The following is a 22,991-nucleotide window of genomic DNA, read 5'->3' as shown; positions in this document are numbered from 1 at the left end:
ACTGGTTTTGTACAGATTAAGGGCTTGATCCTCCTGCACACACATGTTGGGCATGTGTGCATTGTCCAGCTGGTGAAACGTGTGTGATGGGAATGGCAATGGAGCCCTTCATATGTAGTTTCTCTGAGAAACGCCAGCCTGTAGAACTGTGCATTGTGCTGCTTGTCAAGACAAAAGACACAAGAAATAAAGTGCAAATTCAGCTCTGTTGCTGCCTTGTCCGAATTCAGGCTTTGGGCTAGTTCTGCAAAGGGCCGTAAGAGTTGCAATGCCTTAGGTGCCCCGGGCTCGCTTTACAATCCATGGGGAGAATTAGCACCTAAGAAAGGGATTCTCAGAAATCAGAAAATTGAGCGGGGAGCCACCTTAATTAGCCAATAGGAAATGCTGAGGAGAGAGGTGGGGCCTAAGCCCTGCCCCTCAAAGGGAGTTAAGCGCCTAATTCTGGGGCAGGAGGAGTTGCTTCCATGCACTCAGGATTCCCAGCCAGGAACCCTCTCCTGGAGTTAGGTGCCTCACTCAGGTCATCCCTTTCTAGCAAATAACGAAAGACAGACAGACCGACAGAGACTCCCTGTAGCCAGTAGCCCAGTGGCTGAGACGTGGGAGAGTCCAGCCCAGTTCAGTTCCTTGCTCCAAATCTGGCTCACTGGGGATTTGAATTTGAGTGTTCCATATAGTGGGTGAGTGCTCTAAACCACTGGTTTATTGGGTATAATCACATACACCCCAGCTAGCCACAAAAATTCCTGCTGTCTTTTCTGGGGGCTTGTACTCTGAGTGTGCCTACTGAATTGGGCCCTGTAGGTGAGCTAGGAGAGGGTCTGCCTCATGTGAGACTCCCACCAGGACTTAGGCATGAGCTAGGATGCAAAATAATTTGGCGGCATCAAGACATAAGCAGTTTTGCAGATGCCTACTAGCCTAAACCTAGACACCTAAATTCCCTGGGTGCCTACAGGGTTATGGTGACAGCTGAGCAGGGGATTCAAGGGTCAAAGTGGCATCTATATGTTGGACTTAGGTGTATAAAGAGGCAGTTAGGCATGTAAGTTGCTTTGTGAATCTCACCCTTTATCATAGGACAGTATCCAGTGGCTTAGGAGCTTTGTCTGAAAGTTGATTTTGCTTTAGCACATAAATGTTTGAAAAACCTCCTCTCGTGTCATCAGTGTTTAATAACCACTCCAGTTTTAAGAGTGTTAGCCTGGGAAATTCAGATCAGCTTCCAAACTTGGGCAGCCGAATATGTGAATAAATCAAAATGGTGTGCTCTAACCACTGATAACTTGTTTTAAATTGCATTCATTGTGTGCAGTTTCTTGGTATGTGAGTAAGATCTTGCAGCTTCATTCAATTCATGTTTTATTCTGTATATGATACTGTTAAATAGATTTCACTTTTTTTCTTTTGTCACTGTCACATTTGTGTTTGTTGTTTCTTTTCCTGCTAGCTGTCAGGGCATGAAAAGGTATGGATCTTAGCGTGGAAAACTTTCTTTCAATTTGAGCATTTGTGTTCATAACGAGCTGATGCAGTTTTGTGTTTGAGTGTTTTGTTTTAATGTTTGCTTTTTTTTATTCTTTATTTATATTGTGTTCTGGGTTTGGTTTTTGGGTGTTGAAAATCTTAAATGCTGCTTTGGTTATATATTAACCGGGGAAGTCCTTCCCCTTGTCGCCGCCCCCCCCCCCCCAACCTGCCCCCCCGCCCCAGCAAATTACTTTGGGTTGTGTGCAGTGACATATCCATTATTATTCTGATGTATTCCTTGGCGTGCAGGGGTTGTATTTAAATACAGCTGCCTCTTGCAGAATGTCTTTTGGAGGGGCGAGAGAGCATCTGTCTAAAGAATAAAATTGCAGTAAACCAGCACTTCTTGAAAATTTATCTTCAGATAGGATATTAGTGCATTATGGTATAGCAAGAATACTGTGGTATTGTACCAAGTCCACTTTTGCTGCAGATAGCAAGAATGCTATGCAAGCTTATTTTTAGCTATCCTTTTAAATTCAATTTTAAATGAAAAAAAGTTAAAATTAATAAATGACTAATCATTTAAAGAGTGCAATTAAATTGGATTAAACTGAACAGCAATATTTATTTCCCTGCAGCTTCAAACAGCATCATCAAGAAGTTATGTGGGCTCAAGTGCCCCAACTGGAGTAAACAAAGATGAAGACAACAGTCGTTTTCATACCACCAAAAGAGGCAATTTCCATGAAGTCTTTAACCTATCAGAAAATGAGCGTCCTTTGGCAGGTATTTGTACAGATATGAAGGTTACAGTGGTGGGAAAAATTAACTCTTTTGAACTAGTCAGAAATGTAATTTAAAGTTTTGGGCCCTTGTTTACATATCCCAGCACTATTCAGAAATGAACTGTATTCCAATATTATCTACTCTAAACTGGCATAGGTAGGAGATCAAGTTAATCTTTTAAACTGAAAGAACCCATAGCCTGGCTTGTCTCTTGCGGTAATACAAATTTGATAGGGGAGAAAAGATGCTTAGTCAAATCAGAGGAATTTAACCCATTCTTTGAAACAAATATTTTAATGTTTGGAAAAACTTTGCCAGCAATGGCTAGAAAGCAAAGCTTTGCAAACATAAAAACATACAGGAAGCTTCATTTACAATGTATGCTGCTTTTTATAGGAGAACTGTCTAATTGCTGGAGAGCCATCTGTCTGATTTTAAGACTTGCATCTTTCTTTCCTACGACTGTTTCCTTGACACATTTTATTTTGTGTTTTGTGTTTTCTGGTAGTATGTGAAAATGGTTGGCGCTGCTGCTTGATTAACAGAGACAGGAAGATGCCCACAGACTACATTAGGAATGGAGTTCTTTATGTTACAGAAAAGTGAGTCGTCGTCACTTGGCAGTATATTGTTTGGGGTGGGAGGACAGTGAAACAAACTTATTGGGAACTCATTTCCTTTTGTAAATACATTTAAACAAAGAAATGCAAATATAAATGTAATCCTACAGGAAAAAGCTTTTAACTACCTAGCTTCCTGACATTTGGAGTCCATACAGTTTATTTTCATAATTCTAAAAATATAGAGAAACTGAATAGGGAAGCGACAATTGGAAATTGGAGCATGGCAGGATTTAGCAATGTGTTAAGTGTCTTAGAAATGTTTGTAGATCCATATGTAGTGTTTAGTATGTTAGCACTTGTTACAGCGAACAGTACAACTAAATTATGAAATTGTAAAGCTCTAGCTACTTTTATTAACTGTGATACAAACATTCACTCATTATACTGCAACAAATGTTCTCTGTTTTACTGTGTATTCCAAGTACAGCCTAAGCCCCATTAAAAATGAATGTATGGTTTCTTTAAAAATTAAAAACACAGTTGAATAAGTTAAGCTTTGGTTTCAGAACCAAAGCCGTTTGCTCTGCACACACCGAGTGGGTATTACCGGTGCTGTTTGGGATCTTAAACTGAAATCTCTTCAGTGTATTAGAATCTAGTGGAACTAAACCTAATCTATATACTGTGACATCTAGTGACAGGAAGAATTCTTCCAATGTCTAGAATTTTTCAGGCTTTATTTTAGCATATCTTTAGGTTTGTCTGCATTACGGCAGTGTGCAGCTAAATCCCAGTTCTCATTAGTTTTCATTTTGGGAGGTGGTGGGGGGGGAGGTTCTAAGGATGAGATGGGTTTTTTTAACTTTCAGGACAGTGGACTACTTTTGCTGAATTTAAAACATTTCTGTGTTTGATCTCTTTACATTGACTTTCACTGAAAGGATATGAATATGAATGTTTATGCAACTTACTGATCTCTTAGAGAAATTAGATGTTCAAATGATGGAGTTTAAGAAAGTTTTGTTTTAACATAAAAATCTTCTTCAAATGCTTGCTCATGTTAACTCCATTCTAGGTGTGTGCAGGCCCACATGCATGGCTACCAGATCTTTTTGCCTTAGCAGTATCCATAGGGTTGGCTTTGGTACCCTTTGGAGCCCCATGCTCATGCACTGGTATATGAGGCACCACTGGCCCTACGTTCCCTCAATTCCTTCTTTCCGCCCATGACGGTTACTGAGACCCCTTCTCTCTTGCTGTTACATGTGCTTTGTTGTTGTTGTATAGGTTCTTCTTCGAGTGCTTGCTCATGTCTATTTGACTATAAGTGTGTGCACACCTCCGTGCACACTAACCTGGAACTTTTATCCCCTTAACAGGTCCCATAGGGCTGGCTCGGCGCTCCCTGGAGCCCCACGCACATGCAGCGGTATGTGAGGCGCTGCTGGCCCTACACCCCCTCAGTTCCTTCTTTTTGCCCGTGATGGTTGCTAGAACTAGCCTTGCTTGCAGCAAGTTCTATTCCCCTTAACTTTGGACTTGTTTGTTCTGTGTTTAGTTTTTAGTTAGTTAAGTACTTAAGTGTAGGTAGAGATAAGGCAGTCCCAGTGGGACTTCACGCGACCAGAGAATGCCCTAGTCGCCGGACTTCAAGCCATGTGCCTCCTGCGGGAAGGCCTTCCCGCTCAGCAACCCACACAACAGCTGTCTTAAGTGCTTGAGGGAAGGCCACAGAAAGGATAAGTGTAAAATCTGCAAGGCTTTCAAACCGAGGACTCAAAAGACAGAGAAATACGGTTGAAAGCCCTGCTGATGGAGGCAGTGCTCTGCCCGGCATCCGAACTGACCTGCTCCGCCTTGGTACCGAGTGTGGCATCAGTACAGAGTGCGCCGTTGGCACCGTCTGTGACTCGGCCCCATGCAGCTTCACCGGTACCGAAGAAGAAGAGGAAGCCGTCAGTACGGGCGGGGTCGAGTACTGAGATGCACTGAACTCGGCCCTTAGAGACCAAGGAGCTCGAGACAGCGACGACTTCAGTCAGCGAAGGCTGCTAAGGAGCCGCAGGGCAAGTGGAGTCAGAAATCATCGATGCCGAGACAGCGGTCTGGTACTTCTAGCTCTTTGAAGCGTGACCACGCTCGTGGGCACTGTGCACGGCGACAGAGACTTTCCTCGTCGTCCTCTAGGTTGGAGGCATTGAGGGGGTGTTCTCTGGCACGGAGGAGTGCCTGTGACCCGGGACAGACATGGTACTGCAGGTCCACGGCCTCAGACTCCAATGCTGCTTTGGGGTCTCCTGGGAGGGCAGTCGTCGGGTGAGTTGATGCCTCCATAAGGTGCCAGAACCCTGGCGCAGTTAGCCCCTGGATGGCCCCAAGGACAGTGGCCACCCCAATGGCCTTATTAGGCCCCATGGGGTCTCCAGGTGGGACCTAGACCCCAATCCATTAAATCTTCGGGGGTGCAGTCCGTGCCTCCGGTACTGGAGAAGGCCCATCGGCATCACTCCTTGGATGAGAAGTCAGACCCACAGGAGGGAACCTTAGTGGATACAACCCTTTGCCAGCAGGGGGCATACCCGCAGGCTGCACCACTACAATCCTCCTCACCTCAGGAAGCAGTCTCCCAGGACCACTCTGCACCACTGGATGATTTCAGGGTGCACCAGGAGCTGCTCAAGAGGGTCACCTTCAACTTGGGGTTGGAGGTAGAGGAACTAAAAGAGGCCACAGATAGCCTCTTTAATGTGCTGGCTGCGCCTGCCCCAGCTAGAGTGGCCCTCCCAGTCCACGAATGGGTCCTCAGAATTGTGAAGGCCCTCTGGCAAACCCCTTCCTCGGTCGCCCCGATGTCAAAGGTGACCAAGAAGAAATATTACATCCCGGCCCAGGGGTTTGAGTATATGTTCACCCACCCCGCCCCTGGAACTCTAGTAGATGCTGCGAACCAGTGGGATAAGCAGGGTCAACCAGGGTCGAGTCCCAAGAACAAGGACAATAAGAAGTTGGACTTGTTTGGGAAAAAGATTTATTCAATGGCAAGCCTTCAAGTTTAGGATTGCCAACCAGCAGGCTCTCCTGGGCAGGTATAATTTCAATCTGTGGGACTCTCTCAGACGGTTCGCTGAGGCCCTGCCCCAGGACCAGCCGTAGACTTTAATACTATCGTGGAGGAGTGTACCGTGGTAGCTAGAGCAGCAGTGGTAGCTAGATGTCCTCGGATGCTGCTGACTCGGCGCGCAGGGCTATAGCCTCTGCCATTTCTATGCGAAGATGCTTGTGGCTGCAATCCTCGGGGCTGTCCCAGGAAGTTCAGCAATGCATCCAGGACCTTCCCTTTGATGGGTTGGCCTTATTTTCGGACCAGACTGATGCGAAGGTCTGAAGGACTCTAGGGCCACGCTTTGCTCCCTGGGCCTCTACACGCCCCAGTTTTTTAGGCGTCAGTCGCTCCCAGGCGCAGCAGCAGCCAAGGTCTCACCCAGACCTTTCCAACCATATAGGCAACGGGACAGAAATAGGGGGTTTAGAAGAAATCAGCCCCCTAGCTCATCCTCAGTCCCCCAGCAAGGGCCCCCCAGGAGGTCGGGCAATCAAAGGAGACAATTTTGTTGGTGCACCCGAGGGTGTCACCCAGACAGTTCTCCTGGATCCATCCTGCCCTTTCCTAAACAGGCTAAGGCCCTTCTACCCCGAGTGGGCCAAAATCACTTTGGACTGATGGGTAGTCTCGGGGGGCTATGCCCTTCAATTTACATCTCCCCCCACCAACAAACCTCCCCCTCCGTCCCTCTTCAGGGACCCTTCTCATGAGCAACTTCTCGTACACGAGGTGGACACCCTCCTCAGCCTGGGGGCGGTGGAAACAGTTCCTCAGGGCAGAAGGGGAAAGGGTTCTATTCGAGGTATTTCCTCATCCCCAAGGCGAAGGGGGTCTGAGACCCATATTAGACCTGCGTCGTCTAAACAAATACGTCAAAAGATTCAAATTTTGCATGGTCTCCCTAGCTTCCATAATTCCTTCCCTGGATCCAGGAGACTGGTATGCTGCCTTTGACGTCAAGGATGCATACTTTCATATATCTATCCTCCCCAACCACAGGCGCTTTCTCCGCTTCATGGTGGCTGGTCCACTACCAGTTTACAGCCCTGCCCTTTGGCCTGTCTTCAGCTCTGAGGGTGTTTACTAAATGCATGATGGTAGTGGCTGTCCACCTGGGATGAAAAGGTGTGCAAATTTTTCCTTACCCGGATGATTGGTTGATCAGAGGCAGGTCCAGGTCCCAAGTACAGAACAGCGTGACCCTCACTTGCTCCATGTGCCGCTGGCTGGGGCTACTCATAAACAAACAGAAGTCCACATGAATCCCAGTGCAACACATAGAATTAATTGGGGCTACCCTGGACACTTCCCAGGCCAGAGCCTTCCTTCCTCAGCCACGCTTCGAGGTGATGGTCTCCATCATCTCCCAGGGGCACTGATGCCCCATGACAACAGCCAGGCACTGCCTGCAGCTGTTAGGTCACATGGCGGCCTGCACTTATGTAGTGAGACTCACTTGTCTGAGACTCAGACCACTTCAGGCATGGTTAGCCTCGGTATATGTTCCGAGCAGGTACCCACTGGACTGGGTGGTCACAGTTCCCCCACCTGTCCTAGCCTTCCTAGATGGTCCTCTTGGTGGCGGACACCCCGGGCAGTGTTGAAGGGTGTTCTGTTTGAGGAACTGGTCCCGTCAGTCACCCTAATTTCCGACACTTCGGACGTAGGTTGGGGGGCCCGCATCAGCACCAACCTAGGCACTCGGGATCTGGTCAAGGGAGGAGAGGCACCTGCACATCAATGTGAAGGAGCTGAGGGCCATTTGCCTAGTGTGCAAGGTGTTCCTCCGATTCCTGACAGGCAGGATGGTGCAGGTGCTGATGGACAACACAACAGCCATGTTTTACGTAAACAGGCAGGGGGAGCGTGCTCCTCAGCCCTCTGCAAGGAAGCTATCCATTTGTGGGCCTTTGCCGTGAGGCATGATTTCCACTTGATGGCCTCTCACCTTCCGGGAGAGAGGAATGACCAGGCGGATCACCTCAGCAGGTCGTTTCTACCCCGCTACGACTGGTTGCTACACCCAGAGCTGGCATCTATGATCTTCCGGAAGTGGGGAGTTCCCCAAGTGGACCTGTTCGCGTCTGCCTGGAACAAGAAGTGTCCAAGTTTCTGCTTGCTCTGGGATCGAGAGACCGGGTAGATTTCCGACACGTTTCTCATGGACTGGACTGGGAACCTCATGTACGCATTCCCGCCCATTCCGCTCCTGCTCAGGGTCCTGCTGAAAGTAAAGAGGGACAGAGCAGACGTTATATTGATTGCTCCAGCCTAGCCGAGACAACACTGGTTCAGCATGCTGCTGGATCTTTCGATCGCCCCACCCCTGGAGCTCCTGAGGTGGCACAACCTTCTATCCCAGGACTATGGTCGCCTGTTGCACCCGGACCTGGACTCCCTGCACCTCACAGCCTGGAAGCTCTGTGGCTGATGGAAGGCAAGAGAGCCTGCTCAGTGCAGGTCCAGCAAGTCTTGCTTGGCAGCAGGAAGCCTTCTACACAGGTCGTGTATCAGGCTAAGTGGTGACGGTTTACCTATTGGGCAGTGTCCCAGGATATCCCACCCAGCCTCTTGTCTATACAGGCGATCCTGGAGTACCTGCTCCAACTAAAACTCCAGGGCCTGGTGCTGGCCTTGTTGAAGGTTCACCTGGTGGCCATTTTGGCCTTCCATCAGCCGCTAGAGGGGAGATCACTGTTCTCCTATCCCATGTCGGTCAGGTTCTTCAAGGGGGTGGAGAGGCTTTATCCACAGGTCCATGACCTGGTGCCTCCCTGGGATCTCAATCTGGTCTTCGAGACTTACGGGACCCCCCTTTGAACCCATGGCTTCATGCCCTCTGCTCTTGCTTTCATGGAAGGTAGGCTTCCTGGTGGCCATTACCTCAGCTAGGAGGGTCTCTGAGATTAGGGCCCTGACCTCGGAGCCCCCTTATATGGTGTTCTGTAAGGACAAGGTTCAGTTGAGGCCGCATCCAGCCTTTCTGCCCAAGGTGGTTTCCCAATTTCATTATAATCAGGATTTTTTTCTCCCCATGTTTTTTCACAAACCTCATGGTTCGGAGGAGGAGAGGAGATGGCACTCGCTGGATGTGAGATGAGCCCTGGCCTTCTACATCAAGCGTGCAAAGACGTTCCGAAAATTGACGCAGCTCTTCATTGCAGTGGCTGACCAGATGAAAGTCTCACCTGTCTCCACCCAGTGCATCTCCTCATGGATTACATCATGCATCAAGTTCTGCTACAAGCAGGCGAGGGTGACGCTTCCAGGAACCATCACATTGTACTCAACCAGAGTTCCAGCCTTGTCTACAGCTTTCCTGGAGAGAGTGCCCATGCAGGATATCTGCAGAGGCGCCATCTGGTCATCGGTGCATACCTTCATGTCCCACTACGCCATCATCCAGCAGGCGAGAGAGGACGCGGGATTTGACAGAGCAGTGCTGAGGGAAGCTCACCGGTAATTCCAACCCGCCTCCAAAGGTATTGCTTGTTAGTCACCTATAGTGGAATGGATATGAGGAATCACTCGAAGAAGAAAACAAGGTTACTTACCAGTAATTGATGTTCTTCGAGATGTGTTGCTTATGTCCATTCCACAACCCACCCCCCGTCCCCGCTGCCGGAGTTGGCAGAAAGAAGGGACTGAGGGGGCGTAGGGCCGGCAGCGCCTCATATACCGCAACATGTGTGTGGGGTTCCAGGAGGGCACCAGAGCCGACCCTATGGGGTCTGCTAAGGGGAAAAAAGTTCCAGGTAACCATTTATGGAGGTGTGCACACACTTATAGTGGAATGGACATGAGCAACACATCTCGAAGAACAGCAGTTACTGGTAAGTAACCTTGTTTTTCTTCCCCTTTGTTTTTCTGTATATAGTTAGTAGTTAACTTCCGATACGCCCGTTAGGGATGTTTGTCCGGGAGCAGGACATGCCCCACTCCCCAGGCTTCAAACCCTGTTCTACCTGCCATGAGCCCTTCCCACATGACCCACACAATAGTTGTTTAAAGTGCTTGGGGGACAGGCACAGGAAGGACAAGTGCAAAATTTGCAAGGGCTTTAGGTCAAGAACGAAGAAGGGTTTGAGAGATCCATTTGAAAGCCCTGCTCATGGAGGCGGCACTGAGACAGGCCTCGGAATTTCCCTGTTCCAAGTCGGTGCTGAGCACATAAGCTTTGGTGCAGAATGCTCCACTGGCACCGGGCCCCTCTCGATGCCACTTCTCTTCATCACTGAAGAAGCAGCACTCTGATAGACGATGTTCCCCTGTACCTAACAACAAGAAATAAGCGGGGTCGGGTGCAGGACCCTCATCAGGCCAGCTGCCTGCATTGGGATAGCAAGAACTGGCTTGTGCACCCAGGGCATCGAGCCCAATGAGGGACCCACTCCCGACTTCAGGAAGGGGGCCCCTCCAGTTAGTGGTGCCGTCAACACTGGAGGGTTTCAAGCAATCAGGGAACTGATGGCCCACCACTACCTCCCATCCCAGGCATCCTTTGGCTCCAGAGTCTGGGAAAGGGCTAGTATCAAAGTGGAAACCCACAATGGGGCCTCCACAGTGGATGCATTGCTTTCCTGAAACCCAGTGCCGTTCTGTATCACCTCGGTCCCAGGCACCAGCACAGAGGAGGTTCCCACCTTCAAGGCACTGGTCCCCGAGGTTGTACTCTCTGTCTTCTGCGCCAAGATGCTCACCTCCAGCAGATTGACACTGATCCCAGTTTCCCCTGTACAGGTCCTCACCCTCCTGGCACCGGTCTTCAGTGGTGCAGCACCAAGCTCGGGACTCCTGGCAATGGTCCCCAACACCTCTGTACCATCATTGCTCATTGGAGCACTACTGCTCCTGGGATTCCTGGCACCGGTCCCCTTCCTTGTGGTACCGCTCTCCGGTACCACATTGTAGCCAGGTGGCAGCACCTTCAGCTCCTCCTTAGTCTCCAGGAGAAGAATCTTCCTCGGGCTCGGAAAGGGAGCTGAGTCCCTGAGCCAGCCAACACTGAGCTTCAAAGGTGCAAGGATTTGGTGTGGGCCATTCAACATTGGGTTGGCCCCAGGGATGATGGCCAGTCCAGTGGCCATACTGGAACCTGTGGGCAATCCCCATAGCACCAGAGCCCTACTCCTATCAGTTGTAGGGAAAATGCTCTGCAGTACCGACAGCCCCGGAAAAGGGTCAAGATTCAGAGTCCGCTCCGGGCACCGAACCCCAAGATCGGGCAATCACATCAGCCCCCTGCAGCAGGAGGAGAGGCCACTCTCCCGACACTGTTATCCTGGTCATCCCAGATGAGGCAGTCACCAGCATGTGACCCTTAATCCCATTGGATGACTTTCGAGCACACCAGGAGCTCCTCAAGAGAGTGGCCTTCAATTTAGGTATAGAGGCAGAGGAGCTCAAGGAATTCACAGACAACCTCTTGGACGTTCTGACAGCTGGAGCACCGGCCTGGGTCATGCTACCAGTGCATGAAGGGGTGGTCAAGGACCATGTGGCAAACACGATGTTCTCTGCCACCAACATCAAAAAGGGCAAAAAGAAAGAGGGACAAAAAGAAATTCCCGCCTAAGGGATTTGAGTATCTCTTTTCACACCCACCTCTGGGATCCTTAGTGGTGGTTGCCACAAATGAGTGAGACAGGGCAGGATCAAGCAAGCTCGACCCCAAAATATAAAGAACCTAAAAAGTTGGATCTGTTTGGATGGAAGATTTATTCCACAGCCAGTCTTCAATTTAGAATTGCTAACCCTCAGGCACTGCTGGGAAGGTACAATTATAATATCTGGGATTCCCTGGCAAAATTTAGAGACCTGTTGCCATATGAGCATGCACAAGATTTTGCCGCTATCTTGGAGGAGGGCAAGGCGGTAGCGAAAGCTGCCCTGCAGGCAGCACTGGACGTAGTAGATTCAGCGGCAAGATCAATGGCCTGTGCTGTGTTCATGCACAGATGTTCATGGCTGCAGTCGTCAGGGTTGTCCTAGGAAGTGCAACAATCTATTCAGGACCTTCCCTTTGAGGGCAATGCACTCTTCTTGGACCAGACTGACGTTAGGCTCCATAGTCTGAAAGATATTAGAGCCTGCGCTCATTAGGTCTTAACACACTGCAGGCTTCGAGAAGGCAATTTTGTCCTCTGCAGCAGCAGCCTAGATTCCAAGGCCCTCCATATTTTGGCTTCTACAGAAGAAAGTAGAAGGACAGAAGCTTTAAACGGCATCATCCTATTCCACTTCTCATCCAGGCCCCTCTCAACACCCAAGTGGGCAAGGTCAGCCATTTTGTGAGCGTGCCCGAGGATGGTGTTCCAGTCTCTTCCCAGGATCCACTCTCCCCGTTATTCCTGAACCTCCTCTCTCCTTTCCTTCCTGCAGGGGCCCAGATTACCGTTAGCTCCTCAGTATCATTTCGACTGGCTACACCCTGCAGTTGTCGTTCCCTCCCCCCGGACCCTACCACCCTCCTTCTCCATCCCTCTTCCAGGACCCTTCTCACAAGCAACTTCTCATTAAGGAGGTGGAAAGCCTTCTGAGGGTGGGGGCCATAGAGGAGGTTCCTCCGGACATGAAAAGAAAAGGTTTTAACTCCCATTACTTCCTCATCCACAAGGCAAAGAGGGGCCTCAGACCCATCTTAGATCTGCGCCACCTCAACAAATATCTCAAGAGGCTGAAGTTTTGCATGGTCTCCCTAGCCTCTGTCATCCCATCCATTCCACTTCTCAGTTTTCCCCAGCCACATGACATTCCCCTGGTTTGTGGTGGGCCATTCTCACTATCTGTTTACAGTGCTGCCCTTTGGCCTTTCTTCCACCCCAAGGGCCTTCATGAAATGTGTGACTGTGGTGGCCGTTTACCTGAGTTGACAGAGAGTGCAGATCTACCCTTACCTGGAGGACTGGCTAATTAAGGGCAAGTCACAGTCTCAGGTCCAGCACAGCCTCAGTCTAATAAGGGCCACCTTTTGGTGTGTGGGCCTAATGGTAAACGAACAAAAACAGATGCTATTGCCAGTTCAGCAGACAGTGTTTATCGAAGCGGTCTTCGACTCCACCCAAGCCAGAGCCTTCCCCCCAGGAGCCTTGGTTTCAAGCCATGTTGGACCTCATCAGACACATCTAAGCTTTTCCCCTCGCAGTGGCCTTTGCTTGCCTCAAGCTACTGGGGCATATAGCAACCTGCATGTACATGATATGCCACATGCCTAAGGCTCAGGCCTCTACAGTCGTGGCTGGCCTCAGTGTATATTTCAAGCAGATACAGCTTGGACCATATGATCACAGTACCTCTGCATGTTTTGTCATCCCTGAACTGGTGATTGAACCTGTAATCAATAATGCAGGGCATGCCCTTCGAAGGGTTGGTCTTTTTGGTGACCCTAGTGTCTGATGCCTTGGACCTAGGAGGGGGGTGCACACATCAACAACAATCTCCTTACTCAAGGTATCTGGTCACTGGAAGACCGCCAGCTCCACATAAACTTCAGGGAGCTCAAGGTAATACGTCTCCCTTGCCAAGTTTTCCTCCCTATGTGGCAGGCAGAGTGGTCCAGATTCTAACGGACAATTCTGCCGTGATGTTCTAGATCAATAGACAGTGGAGCCCGCTCTTTGGCCCTGTGTCAAGAGGCCCTGCGCTTGTGGAATTTTGCTGTGCAAAACGATGTCCACATCATGGCTTCTGTTCTGTTAGGGACCAGGAATGCCCTAGTGGACCTTCTCAGCAGGTCCTTCTCACCTTGCCACGAGTGGTCACTCCACCCAGGTCGTCAGCATGATCGTCCAAAGGTGGGGGGTCTCCCCAAGTGAATCTCTTCACATGCAAACTGGACAAGAAGTGCCATAAATTTTGCTTGATCCACAAGCTCGAGGAAGGTTCACTGTCCGGTGCCTTCCTCCTCTCGTGGACAGGAACACTCATGTACGCCTTTCCGCAAATACCACTGATCTACAAGGTCCTGTTAAAGATCAAGTGAGGTAGGGCGAAGGCAATTGTGATAGCTCCTGCATGGCCACGTCAGCATCGGTTTGGCACGTTTAATATACAGTAGACTACTTGTTGCATCTTAAGCTTCAGGGTCTAGCTATCTCATTGCTGAAGGTTCATCTGGCAGCCATCTCAACTTTTCATCTTCCGATCCAAGGGAAATCAGTCTTTTCTCATTGCATGACAGTCAGGTTTCTTAAAGGCCTAGAGACTTTACCCTCAAGTGCAGGATCCACTACTTCCCTGGGATCTGAACCTAGTTCTATCAAGGCTGGGGTTGGGGTTGGTTCTGCTTTGAGCAGGGGTTTGGACTAGATGACCTCCTGAGGTCTCTTCCAAATGTAATGTAAAAAGCCGGCCCTGTAGGTAGTGCTAAGGGAAAAAAATTCTGGTAGCCATGCACCTGGGTGCTCTCACACCTAGAATGGAATGGATATAAGCAACACATCTTGAAGAACAACAGTTACAAAAGGTCAGTAACCGTGTTATCATAATTAGAAATGACATTTTTCACACAATTCCTTGCAAAGCTGTTTTTAATATAGAAAATTTCAAAACTCGTTCAGAAGAAGGCAGGATTTTAAGAGCTTTGGTTTTCGGACTATTGTACCAAATAAGCACTTTTTTTCCTTTGTCTTCAGTTACTTATGCTTTGAAAGCTCCAAATCTGGCTCTTCTAAGAAAAATAAAGTTATTAAACTAACGGATATAACAGATATTCAGAAGGTATGTCTCTGTTTTGTTGAGTGTAATATGGGAAGTTCACTTTTTCTGTTCTGTTGTTAATATTACTTTGTTGTCAAAGAGTTTATCTTTAGGAATTAGGTTGTGGGGTTTTAGATTTTATAATGCAAGGAGACATGCAATCATTTGAGCAAAGGTGATACATTTATGCAACTATTTAACTGAATGTTGGGGTTTCCTTAATGCAAAATTGAGATGTATGTGAAATAATGCAAAGCAACTCAATTGAATCTTCCAGCAGAAGATGTTTACATGAGTATATGGCATGCTTTGAACTCACAATAGCTCAAATACAAACATTAGAGTTCTTTTCTGATAATGCCTTGAAAACTAATCTTTTCTTATTGACTGATTATAATACAAAACTTAGTTTGAAAGTGTGACTGGAATCTTCTAATTCAGCTTCCTGAATTCCTCATTCCTCCCTCTTTGATTGTATGGAATTGAAGCCCAGAAGTGACCATTAGATCAACTAATCTGCCCTTCTGCATATCACAGGCCATTAAAATTTCATCCTGTTACCCACCCTATTTTGAGCCTAATAATTTGGGTTAAACGAAAGCATTTCAATCCATGGGAGAGTAAACTGTTGTGCATCACTGGCAGAGAACAAGAGAGACTGAAGTGTCCCCATGGCCTGTGGCCCCTGCAATGGCAGGGAATTGATTAGGTGTGATATTCCCATGTGACCTTTCACTTTCCTTTCAAATTTTCCCTCCAAAATTGAAATTCTTATCTCCTGATGCCTCTTTATTGCTACTGACAGTTGAACTACCCTTCCCATCAAAAACTCTCAGCCTCTGTCATGTGTGACTCACTCTTCAGTCTCACAGTATGTCATAACAATAACTTTCTAACCAAAATTCTACCCGTTTCCCTCTCTCTTAAAATCCTAATCCATGCCAGTCCCTCTCCTGTGGATAATTGTATCTTGCTTCTCATTTCACCCTCTCCAGCCCATTCGGAATGCTGCTCTGTACCCTCCTCCCCCTTGATTTCAAGTCTTTGTTCAGCCTCTCATATATACAGCTGTCTCCATTATTTTGTCTAAGTATTTTTTTCCTTTCCTTTAAATACTTCCTTAAATCCTATTTCTTCCAGGAATCCTTTTTTCTTTATCTGTAATCTCTCTCCTCTTTCATGCTGACCAATGGCAATGATGGTCTCCAGCTCTCATAATTAGGAATGATCATAGAATCATAGAAGATTAGGGTTGGAAGGGACCTCAGGAGATCCTCTAATCCAACCCCCTGCTCAAAGCAGGACCAGTCCCATCTAAATCATCCCAGACAGGGCTTTAATGATGCTTTAATCTCATGTAGGGCCTGTAAGTGGTAAGAAATGAGAGACTGAAAAATGAACAACCCCACAAAAGACATGCCCCAGGAGAAACTTACATTCTTGAATATTATGCTGGCACTTCGTTTTTCTTGGCTTTGGTTTCTATTCAAGTGGTCCATTCTTGCTACAGTACTTATGAACGGCAGTGTACAGTACTTTGGTTATTGGATTTTCAATGTACTGCTTTTTAATGATGAGGATTCTTTAGCCCAATAGGAAGCCATGATTCCTGTTCCACTATATCTCTGAATTGTCACTTATCTGTATTTCACCTTAATAGTCTCCGCTGTGTGCACTTAATGCGCACTTAACAATGGCAGACCTCCACCAATGATCTTAGAACATGCTTCTACAAACTGATGTTAAAAGTACAAGGAAAAACTATTGCATTGGTATATTTAGTTTGTTACAACCAATTTATTTATTTATTTGGAAAATAATCTTTGCAGTTGTCTTTAAATGTCATGTCTGTCACTTTAAACAGTAAAAGTAGGCGGCTTTTAGGGACATTTCAGAGGTGGGTGGGAGGATCAAGAGTACACTGGTTACATCACATTCTCTTTCATTACCATTTGTAATTGTTCAGTATGTAAAGTATCTTTGTTTATTTTTTGTAGTACAAAGTGCTCTCTGTTCTCCCAGGATCAGGGATGGGTATTGCAGTATCAACACCATCTACACAAAAAGTAAGTAGCCAGCTGTATCTGTATTGCTGCACTGCATCCTCCTGTGCTCAGGGTTCCTGTTCTGTTTTCAAAGCAACATAAATGTCCTCCGTTTCTTTAGAGCTCTCTCTCTCTCTCTCTCGCTCTCTCTCTCTCTCTCTCTGTGTGTGTGTGTGTGTGTGTGTGTGTGTGTGTGTGTGTTTGTTTGTTTGTTTGTTTGTTTGTTTGTTTTGCAGGGATGCAAAACCATGCTCTGAAATGTCCCTAGCTTTGTTTGCTAGAAGCTGGGAATAGGAGACAGGAGTAGATCATTTGATGATTACCTGTTCTGTTCATTCCTTCTGAAGCACCTGGCGTTGGCCACCGTTGGAAGACAGGATACTGGGCTAGATGGACCATTGGTCTGATCCAGTATGGCCATTCTTATATTCTTCTATATAACATTTTTTTGCTCTCACTCTGTTGCTTTCACGCTGCTATGTTCTATTCATTTAAATAAATTCTGGAAGCTTAGTGCATTTAGTATACAGTTGACATTGTCTGATCTGGTTCATTCAAGTGGAATCCAGCAACTCTGTTTTAAAAAGGATTTTACTTTATCCCCTCACCTGTGATGCCCACTGCTCTTATTCCATACTTAAATTCACCATTTCCTTATCAACCTTCTTCATGGCGATCATAGGAGCTGTTTGCAGCAGTGTTACTAACATGTTAGAAATGGGAGGCCACATTCTCTGTATGTAAGTTTTGGAACAGTGCCTCAGGGTAGTAATATCCACTATGCACTTGAAGAGTAATGTAGTGATTGGGGTATTTTGAAGGTCAATATGATTTTTACAAGTCCTCCACCAAGTTTTCCAACTTCAGAGTCATGCTGTGACTTTTGAGGACCTGTGCACTAAAAATTGATGAGGGTTCTGTAGTTTGACAAGCATTTCAGGTTTACAAAAAGCAATTCTAATAAGCAGGGAAATATTGAGCATTACCTTGTCAAACTAATAACTTGTAAACAGGTTCCTTCTGATTCATATGCTAGTTAGTGTGCTGAGCCTTCTACACCACAGCTGGGCATGCAGTTGAAAATTATTTTTTGTTAAGGAATTGTCTATTAAAGTATCTTTAAGAATCTTGAGTCAAGATGTTTAAAATTGGAAATCAAGTGACCTAAAAGTCAGTGCCACTGCACCATTTTAGAAATATTAAGACCCTTTTTTAAGAGCTCTCTCTCTCTGGCTATCAGGAAATCTAACAGGACCCAAGCAGTTGGAAACTAAAATAGAACAATTGGAATAGAACATCTATTAGCATTCTGTGCAAGTGATACATGTGGTCCAATGCATTATCAGAGGAAAATGTGAAGATGGAAATTGCATATCTGTGGGGGAGTTTTTCTTAGGATTCTAACACTGAACGGGTACTTAGACTTTTAAGAAAAAGCCCCATCTAACTTCCATTATGATCCTGTTTAGTGTTTCACTGGACCCAAAAAAACCTACAGGCTTGTAATAAAGGCTCGTTAAAAAGGGTGGGTGGAGAAAGGTAATTTGAAAGAATCTGACCAGACTTTCCTTAAGATTTCAGGAAACTTTTAAATTTCTTTTAGACTATAATTTGATTTGATTTGATTTTTTTTTCTCCTGTAGCCATTAGTGTTTGGTGCCATGGTACACAGAGATGAAGCTTTTGAGACAATTTTCAACCAGTATGTGAAAATAACCTCAGCAGCATCGAACAGCGAAAGCTAGTATCTTCAGAAGATCTAGAAGAGACTCTTTATTTTACAACTTGGTAGTGAAAAATTGAACATCCTCATCTATTTTGCAATAATTTTTCTTTTCACGTGGTTTATATTCTATCTCTAACACTTGATTTATGTATTTTATATATGCCTTCATGTTTGTTTTTAAGGTTTTTGTAAAAAAACAGTGAAAGTGCTATCATCACTATTAGCCTTGCACATTAAGCACTTTTAATGTTTATTTACTGACATTAAAAGCTAGGAAGATATTTGGAGAACTGACTAGATAGCAAACAGACTGTAACAGATTCATCCTTTGGGTAACTCCATTGATATCATCAAGGATTAATTTTGCTCACTGTCTGTTAATTTTGCCTGAACTGAAACACTTTACAATAGTTTGATGTGTGTTTCTTGAGTACAACAAACACAGAATTGGGTACTTTATGAAACTAGTATCAACACCTAGAAAATATCATTATTAGCTGGTAAGAATATGATAACTAATAAGGCAGTTTTTCTTGCTGATTTCTGTACTATAAAAGAGTTTATTTTTAAACAGTCTGGCCAGATTGTTTTTCCTGCATACACAGTTCAAATTCCTTGTACAGTGAATTCAGCGTTACAAAGCAGAAGGGAATGTTTGGAACCTTATCTTCCTTTTCTGATCAACCAAAGTACAAGAATAAGAAAGGAAGCTACTCTTCCAAAAAAAAAAAAAAAAAAAAAGAGGACAGCAAAACTTTGTTCATAAAATGGTAGGCAGCATATATTTGTATTCTTATTGATGTTTGTCATGGAAGGGCTCAATTATTGTACTTGTACACATAACGTGGCAAGATGCACGTACGTTCATGCAAAAAGATATGGGCATATTTTTGTGATGGGGGAGTTGGGAATAATTACGCCCAGGCAAAACTTGAGATCATCTTTGTATATTGTGTTCATTTGTATGCGGGGTTGTGGGGTTGTTGGGTTTTTTTGCAAGAGTTCCTTGCAACAGAAATATCAGGATAATGTAACAAATGAAATCATTATTTCCGGTAGAAATTACCATGCTTCTATTTGGATCTCCCCTTTCTTTATTCCATTTTTCCAACAACAGAACCTGACTTTGCCAAATGGAGCAGTTGATGCTGGGCCCACCTTCTCCATAGTTTTTCTCTATTGAGGGGCAAAGCGTATAATAACTTTTGTCTTACTTTAAGTTTTGAAAGCTTGCATATTCCATGTAATAAAGCCCATTTGAGAGTTTAGGATTTCATTTGCATTCTCCTAAAGGCACAGCCGAATGTATTCTAGCTCTAGCAGAATGTATTCTAGTATATTTTCCCCTTACCGCATCTTTTGAGGTTAGTAGTATTTTTATTGCACAAACTTTCCCATAAAACTGATCAAGAAGATAATTCTGTTAGTCTATCTAAAAAGTCTTGATTTGAAAGTCAGTACGCTTCTTAGCCCTATTTTCCGTTTAAATAAATTTTGTGGGATGTTGTTATCCAGAAGATCTTTAAACAAACTGCAGGTTTACATTCAGTTAAGCGTATCAACAATACAAAGATCCAGGGGAACATGACATTCTGAAACTGTAGAAACCTATTTCAAAGTGGCAGTGAAGATAATCAATATGAATATTTAATTGACAGTATTTCTCCATATTGTGCTTAATGTTCATATGTACTGGGACTCACTCAGTTGAATATTTAAGGCACAGAACTGTATAGGCTAAAGCTCTGTGCTCTAGACATAAGTGTATAATATGTAGCAGAATCCATCTTAAAGAATTTAAAATTAATATCCATTCACTGAGTCATCAGTTCAGGAAATCACTTAATCATGTGCTCAAGGATTGTCCTGAACAGTGATGGACTTCAGCACGTGCTTAAAGACAGTATGAAGAGGGATGTTTTCCTGAATCAGGGCCTTGAAAGTTTACAATATAATTTAAGTTGGTAGGAGATCCAATTACCCACTATATAACAGGGATGTTAACCAAATACCATTTTGAAGGTACTTTCATTTGGCATATACAGGCTTATAATAAATAAAACTATTATTTTTAATTTTGCAGATTTTTTTGAGAAAGCAGTTTGATTTAAAGAGAAAAAATTGTCATTTATACAACAGTAATTTATTATACAGTTAGACTTTTATAGTTAGCCTCCTTTAAGCATCAAAGTGACAAATGAATTACAATAATAAGCGGCAAATAAATAAGCATTAAAATAGCTTAATGTTATGTACAGCTTAGCCACATACATGGTTCATTCAGTTGGTCTTAAAATCCCTTGGGTGTATGTGAGGTTGTCATTTTTTTTGAAGAAACAGACGATTATATTTTTTACAGAGAGCAAGTGGTTTTTCTTATTTTTGTATAATTTTCAAATGTAATTTTTACCTTCACTCTGATCATAAGGCATTGGTTTTAGTGTAATTGCAGGTAACTGCACTTATTACCTCCTTCCCCTACTGGCTGACTGTAGTATGTAATATTGTCCTATATTCTGGTTCCTGAAAGACAAAAATGTTGTTTTAATGATGCCAAGACAGTTAACAAGACTCATGCTTTAAAGAAGAAATAAATAAGTTACCATCTTCCCATATTTAGAATCCTCCTACATACAATATGCTTTTTCTAAACTTTAGTTTGGTCAACAAACGTAACCTTACTACTAATACCGATTTGTCATTCAAAATTAATCTGCTCTTTAACAATATGTACTTTTTAAAAAAGAATTGTTAAAGCAGTAAACTTATTGCAAACTACAATGCAACATTGGTTCATTCTGATAAAAATAAAATGAACTGGATTTTTTTAAAGAGTAAAATGTGTAATATAACTGATGGTTAAACATTCATGTATATATTTTTCAAAGTTCACTTTACATTAGGTTGTAAGAATTACTGCAAAGTAACTGCTCTCGTGTTACATAATTAAAGGAACTAGACAATAAATTTAGTGCACTTACTTGTGAGTATTGCTACGCCTTTGTTTCTCCTAGATCCTGAAATGCTGGGAGGCAATGGGCAATTACATAATGTACTTGTGTAATTACACTGAAGTTAACAAATTTATTTACCTTCCTACATGCAATTTGCAGTATAGTCTTTGATTCCAGGTTGAGTGGTGCCACTTAATGTAAAGTGTTACTTTTTAACAGCAAAAAGTGATGTTTTTGCCATACTGTTGTTCATTTGCTGTTAACAGTTGTAATTCTGTTGATGTATATGGTTTATTGTTGGATCATTCACATTTAATTGGTTTAACTTCTTTCCTAGAAGTATAGTGGTTAGTTTGAGTTCCTTTCAAGGAAAAGAGGAAGATGAAAACTTACCACATTTTATTATTCATTAGTGACCTTTTAAATACAAATTCCTGATGAAAAGTTCAGATACAACATGTTTTTCTGTACTTACGTCACTTTTGTGAGGTCAGATTGAATATAATGAGCTACTTATAAGTGGCAACATTGCAAAAAAGCCAGCAGCAAAACCTTATTACTGTCCATGCAGACCAAGTAAGAGAAGATATTTTATGTGAGAGTGAAGAGGTGAATGTGTGTACATTTTTTTTTCTTTTGGCAAATTAAACTCCTACAAAGAAAACTGGTCATTTTTATTGAATTCTGTAAATTTTGGCTGATATTTAATTTCTATTACTAATCATTGAAATATAGTGGATGTTAAAATAGTTTTTATGTCTGAAGTTTGAGTCTATTTTGAAGTTGTAAATAATTATTAATTAGCAGTGTCACTTTTGTTCAACAAAAGACTTATACTGTATTGAAGAATTGAAATAATGAAACAATTTGCCCTGTACATTTTTTAAGAATCTTGTTTGTTTAAAAAAAATCTTGTATAAATGATAATTTTTATTTAATTAAATAAACCTAAAAATGCTTTGTGCTAACAGGTATATTTTTAACAACCTTTCATCATTCAGATAGTGTGAACATAGCCTTTCTTTGATTTCCACAGACTGAGGTTAGTAAAAATTACCTTTTTTATGTTTATAGCCCCCTCCAAAAGATCAAACAGGTTCTTTCATAAGTAGCAGCATTATGAGCTGTTGCTTGAATTTTTACATCTACAAACTGTTATTGAATAGCTTATATAGCTTGTTTGAGATTAAGAAAAAATTTTCTGTCTCCATGCTGTTCAGATTTTTTTATACAGATTTTCTGCAGTAGTGGCCCATAACATTTTCTGGTTTTATCTAAGGTAAATAAATATGGTCACCTGAAAATACGTTGTATTCTCTTCTACATGTCTGTATTTAATATAGGGAACACCATGAATGTTACATATACAATTGGCAAGAGTTCACAGCCCACCCACTGTAACTATTCAATAGTATGCAAGGTTTTTTTAAGTATAATGATTCAAAATGTTTTATCAAACATTTGGAGAATTTAAAAAAAAAATTTGCCAGACATTTGAAAGTGTCTACTTTATATTGCATTTAACACAAATGAATGTGGATGAGGAATAAAAATTACTCATACATAATACAAATTTCCCCAGTCTCTGAAAAGTCTCTTCCTCTTATCACCACTCCTTCCTCTTTTCCCCCTGCCCCCAAA

At 43.9% G+C, this 22,991-nt stretch overlaps 1 protein-coding gene across 2 annotated transcripts in view; it reads left to right on the top strand.

The window, feature by feature from the left end:
* The window catches only part of GRAMD4 (GRAM domain containing 4), a 147,626-nt gene extending 124,972 nt beyond the window's left edge, over positions 1-22,654 (top strand). For both annotated transcript variants that reach the window (XM_067564398.1, XM_067564397.1), the window contains 5 exons: positions 2,115-2,262; positions 2,771-2,864; positions 14,562-14,646; positions 16,623-16,691; positions 18,314-22,654. In XM_067564398.1, coding sequence (XP_067420499.1) covers positions 2,115-2,262; positions 2,771-2,864; positions 14,562-14,646; positions 16,623-16,691; positions 18,314-18,415 — 498 coding nt within the window. In that variant the 3' untranslated portion in view covers positions 18,416-22,654. The remainder of the gene's footprint in view (positions 1-2,114; positions 2,263-2,770; positions 2,865-14,561; positions 14,647-16,622; positions 16,692-18,313) is intronic.
* Positions 22,655-22,991: the final 337 nt, after the last annotated feature.

Source organism: Emydura macquarii, unplaced genomic scaffold (genome assembly GCF_026122565.2).
Source record: "Emydura macquarii macquarii isolate MOO-44397 ecotype Brisbane River unplaced genomic scaffold, CSIRO-AGI_Emac_v2 contig_2636, whole genome shotgun sequence".
In the NCBI taxonomy this organism is placed as follows: Eukaryota; Metazoa; Chordata; order Testudines; family Chelidae; genus Emydura; species Emydura macquarii.
Note: the sequence above shows the minus strand (reverse complement) of the source record. Positions and strands in the feature narration are given on the sequence as shown.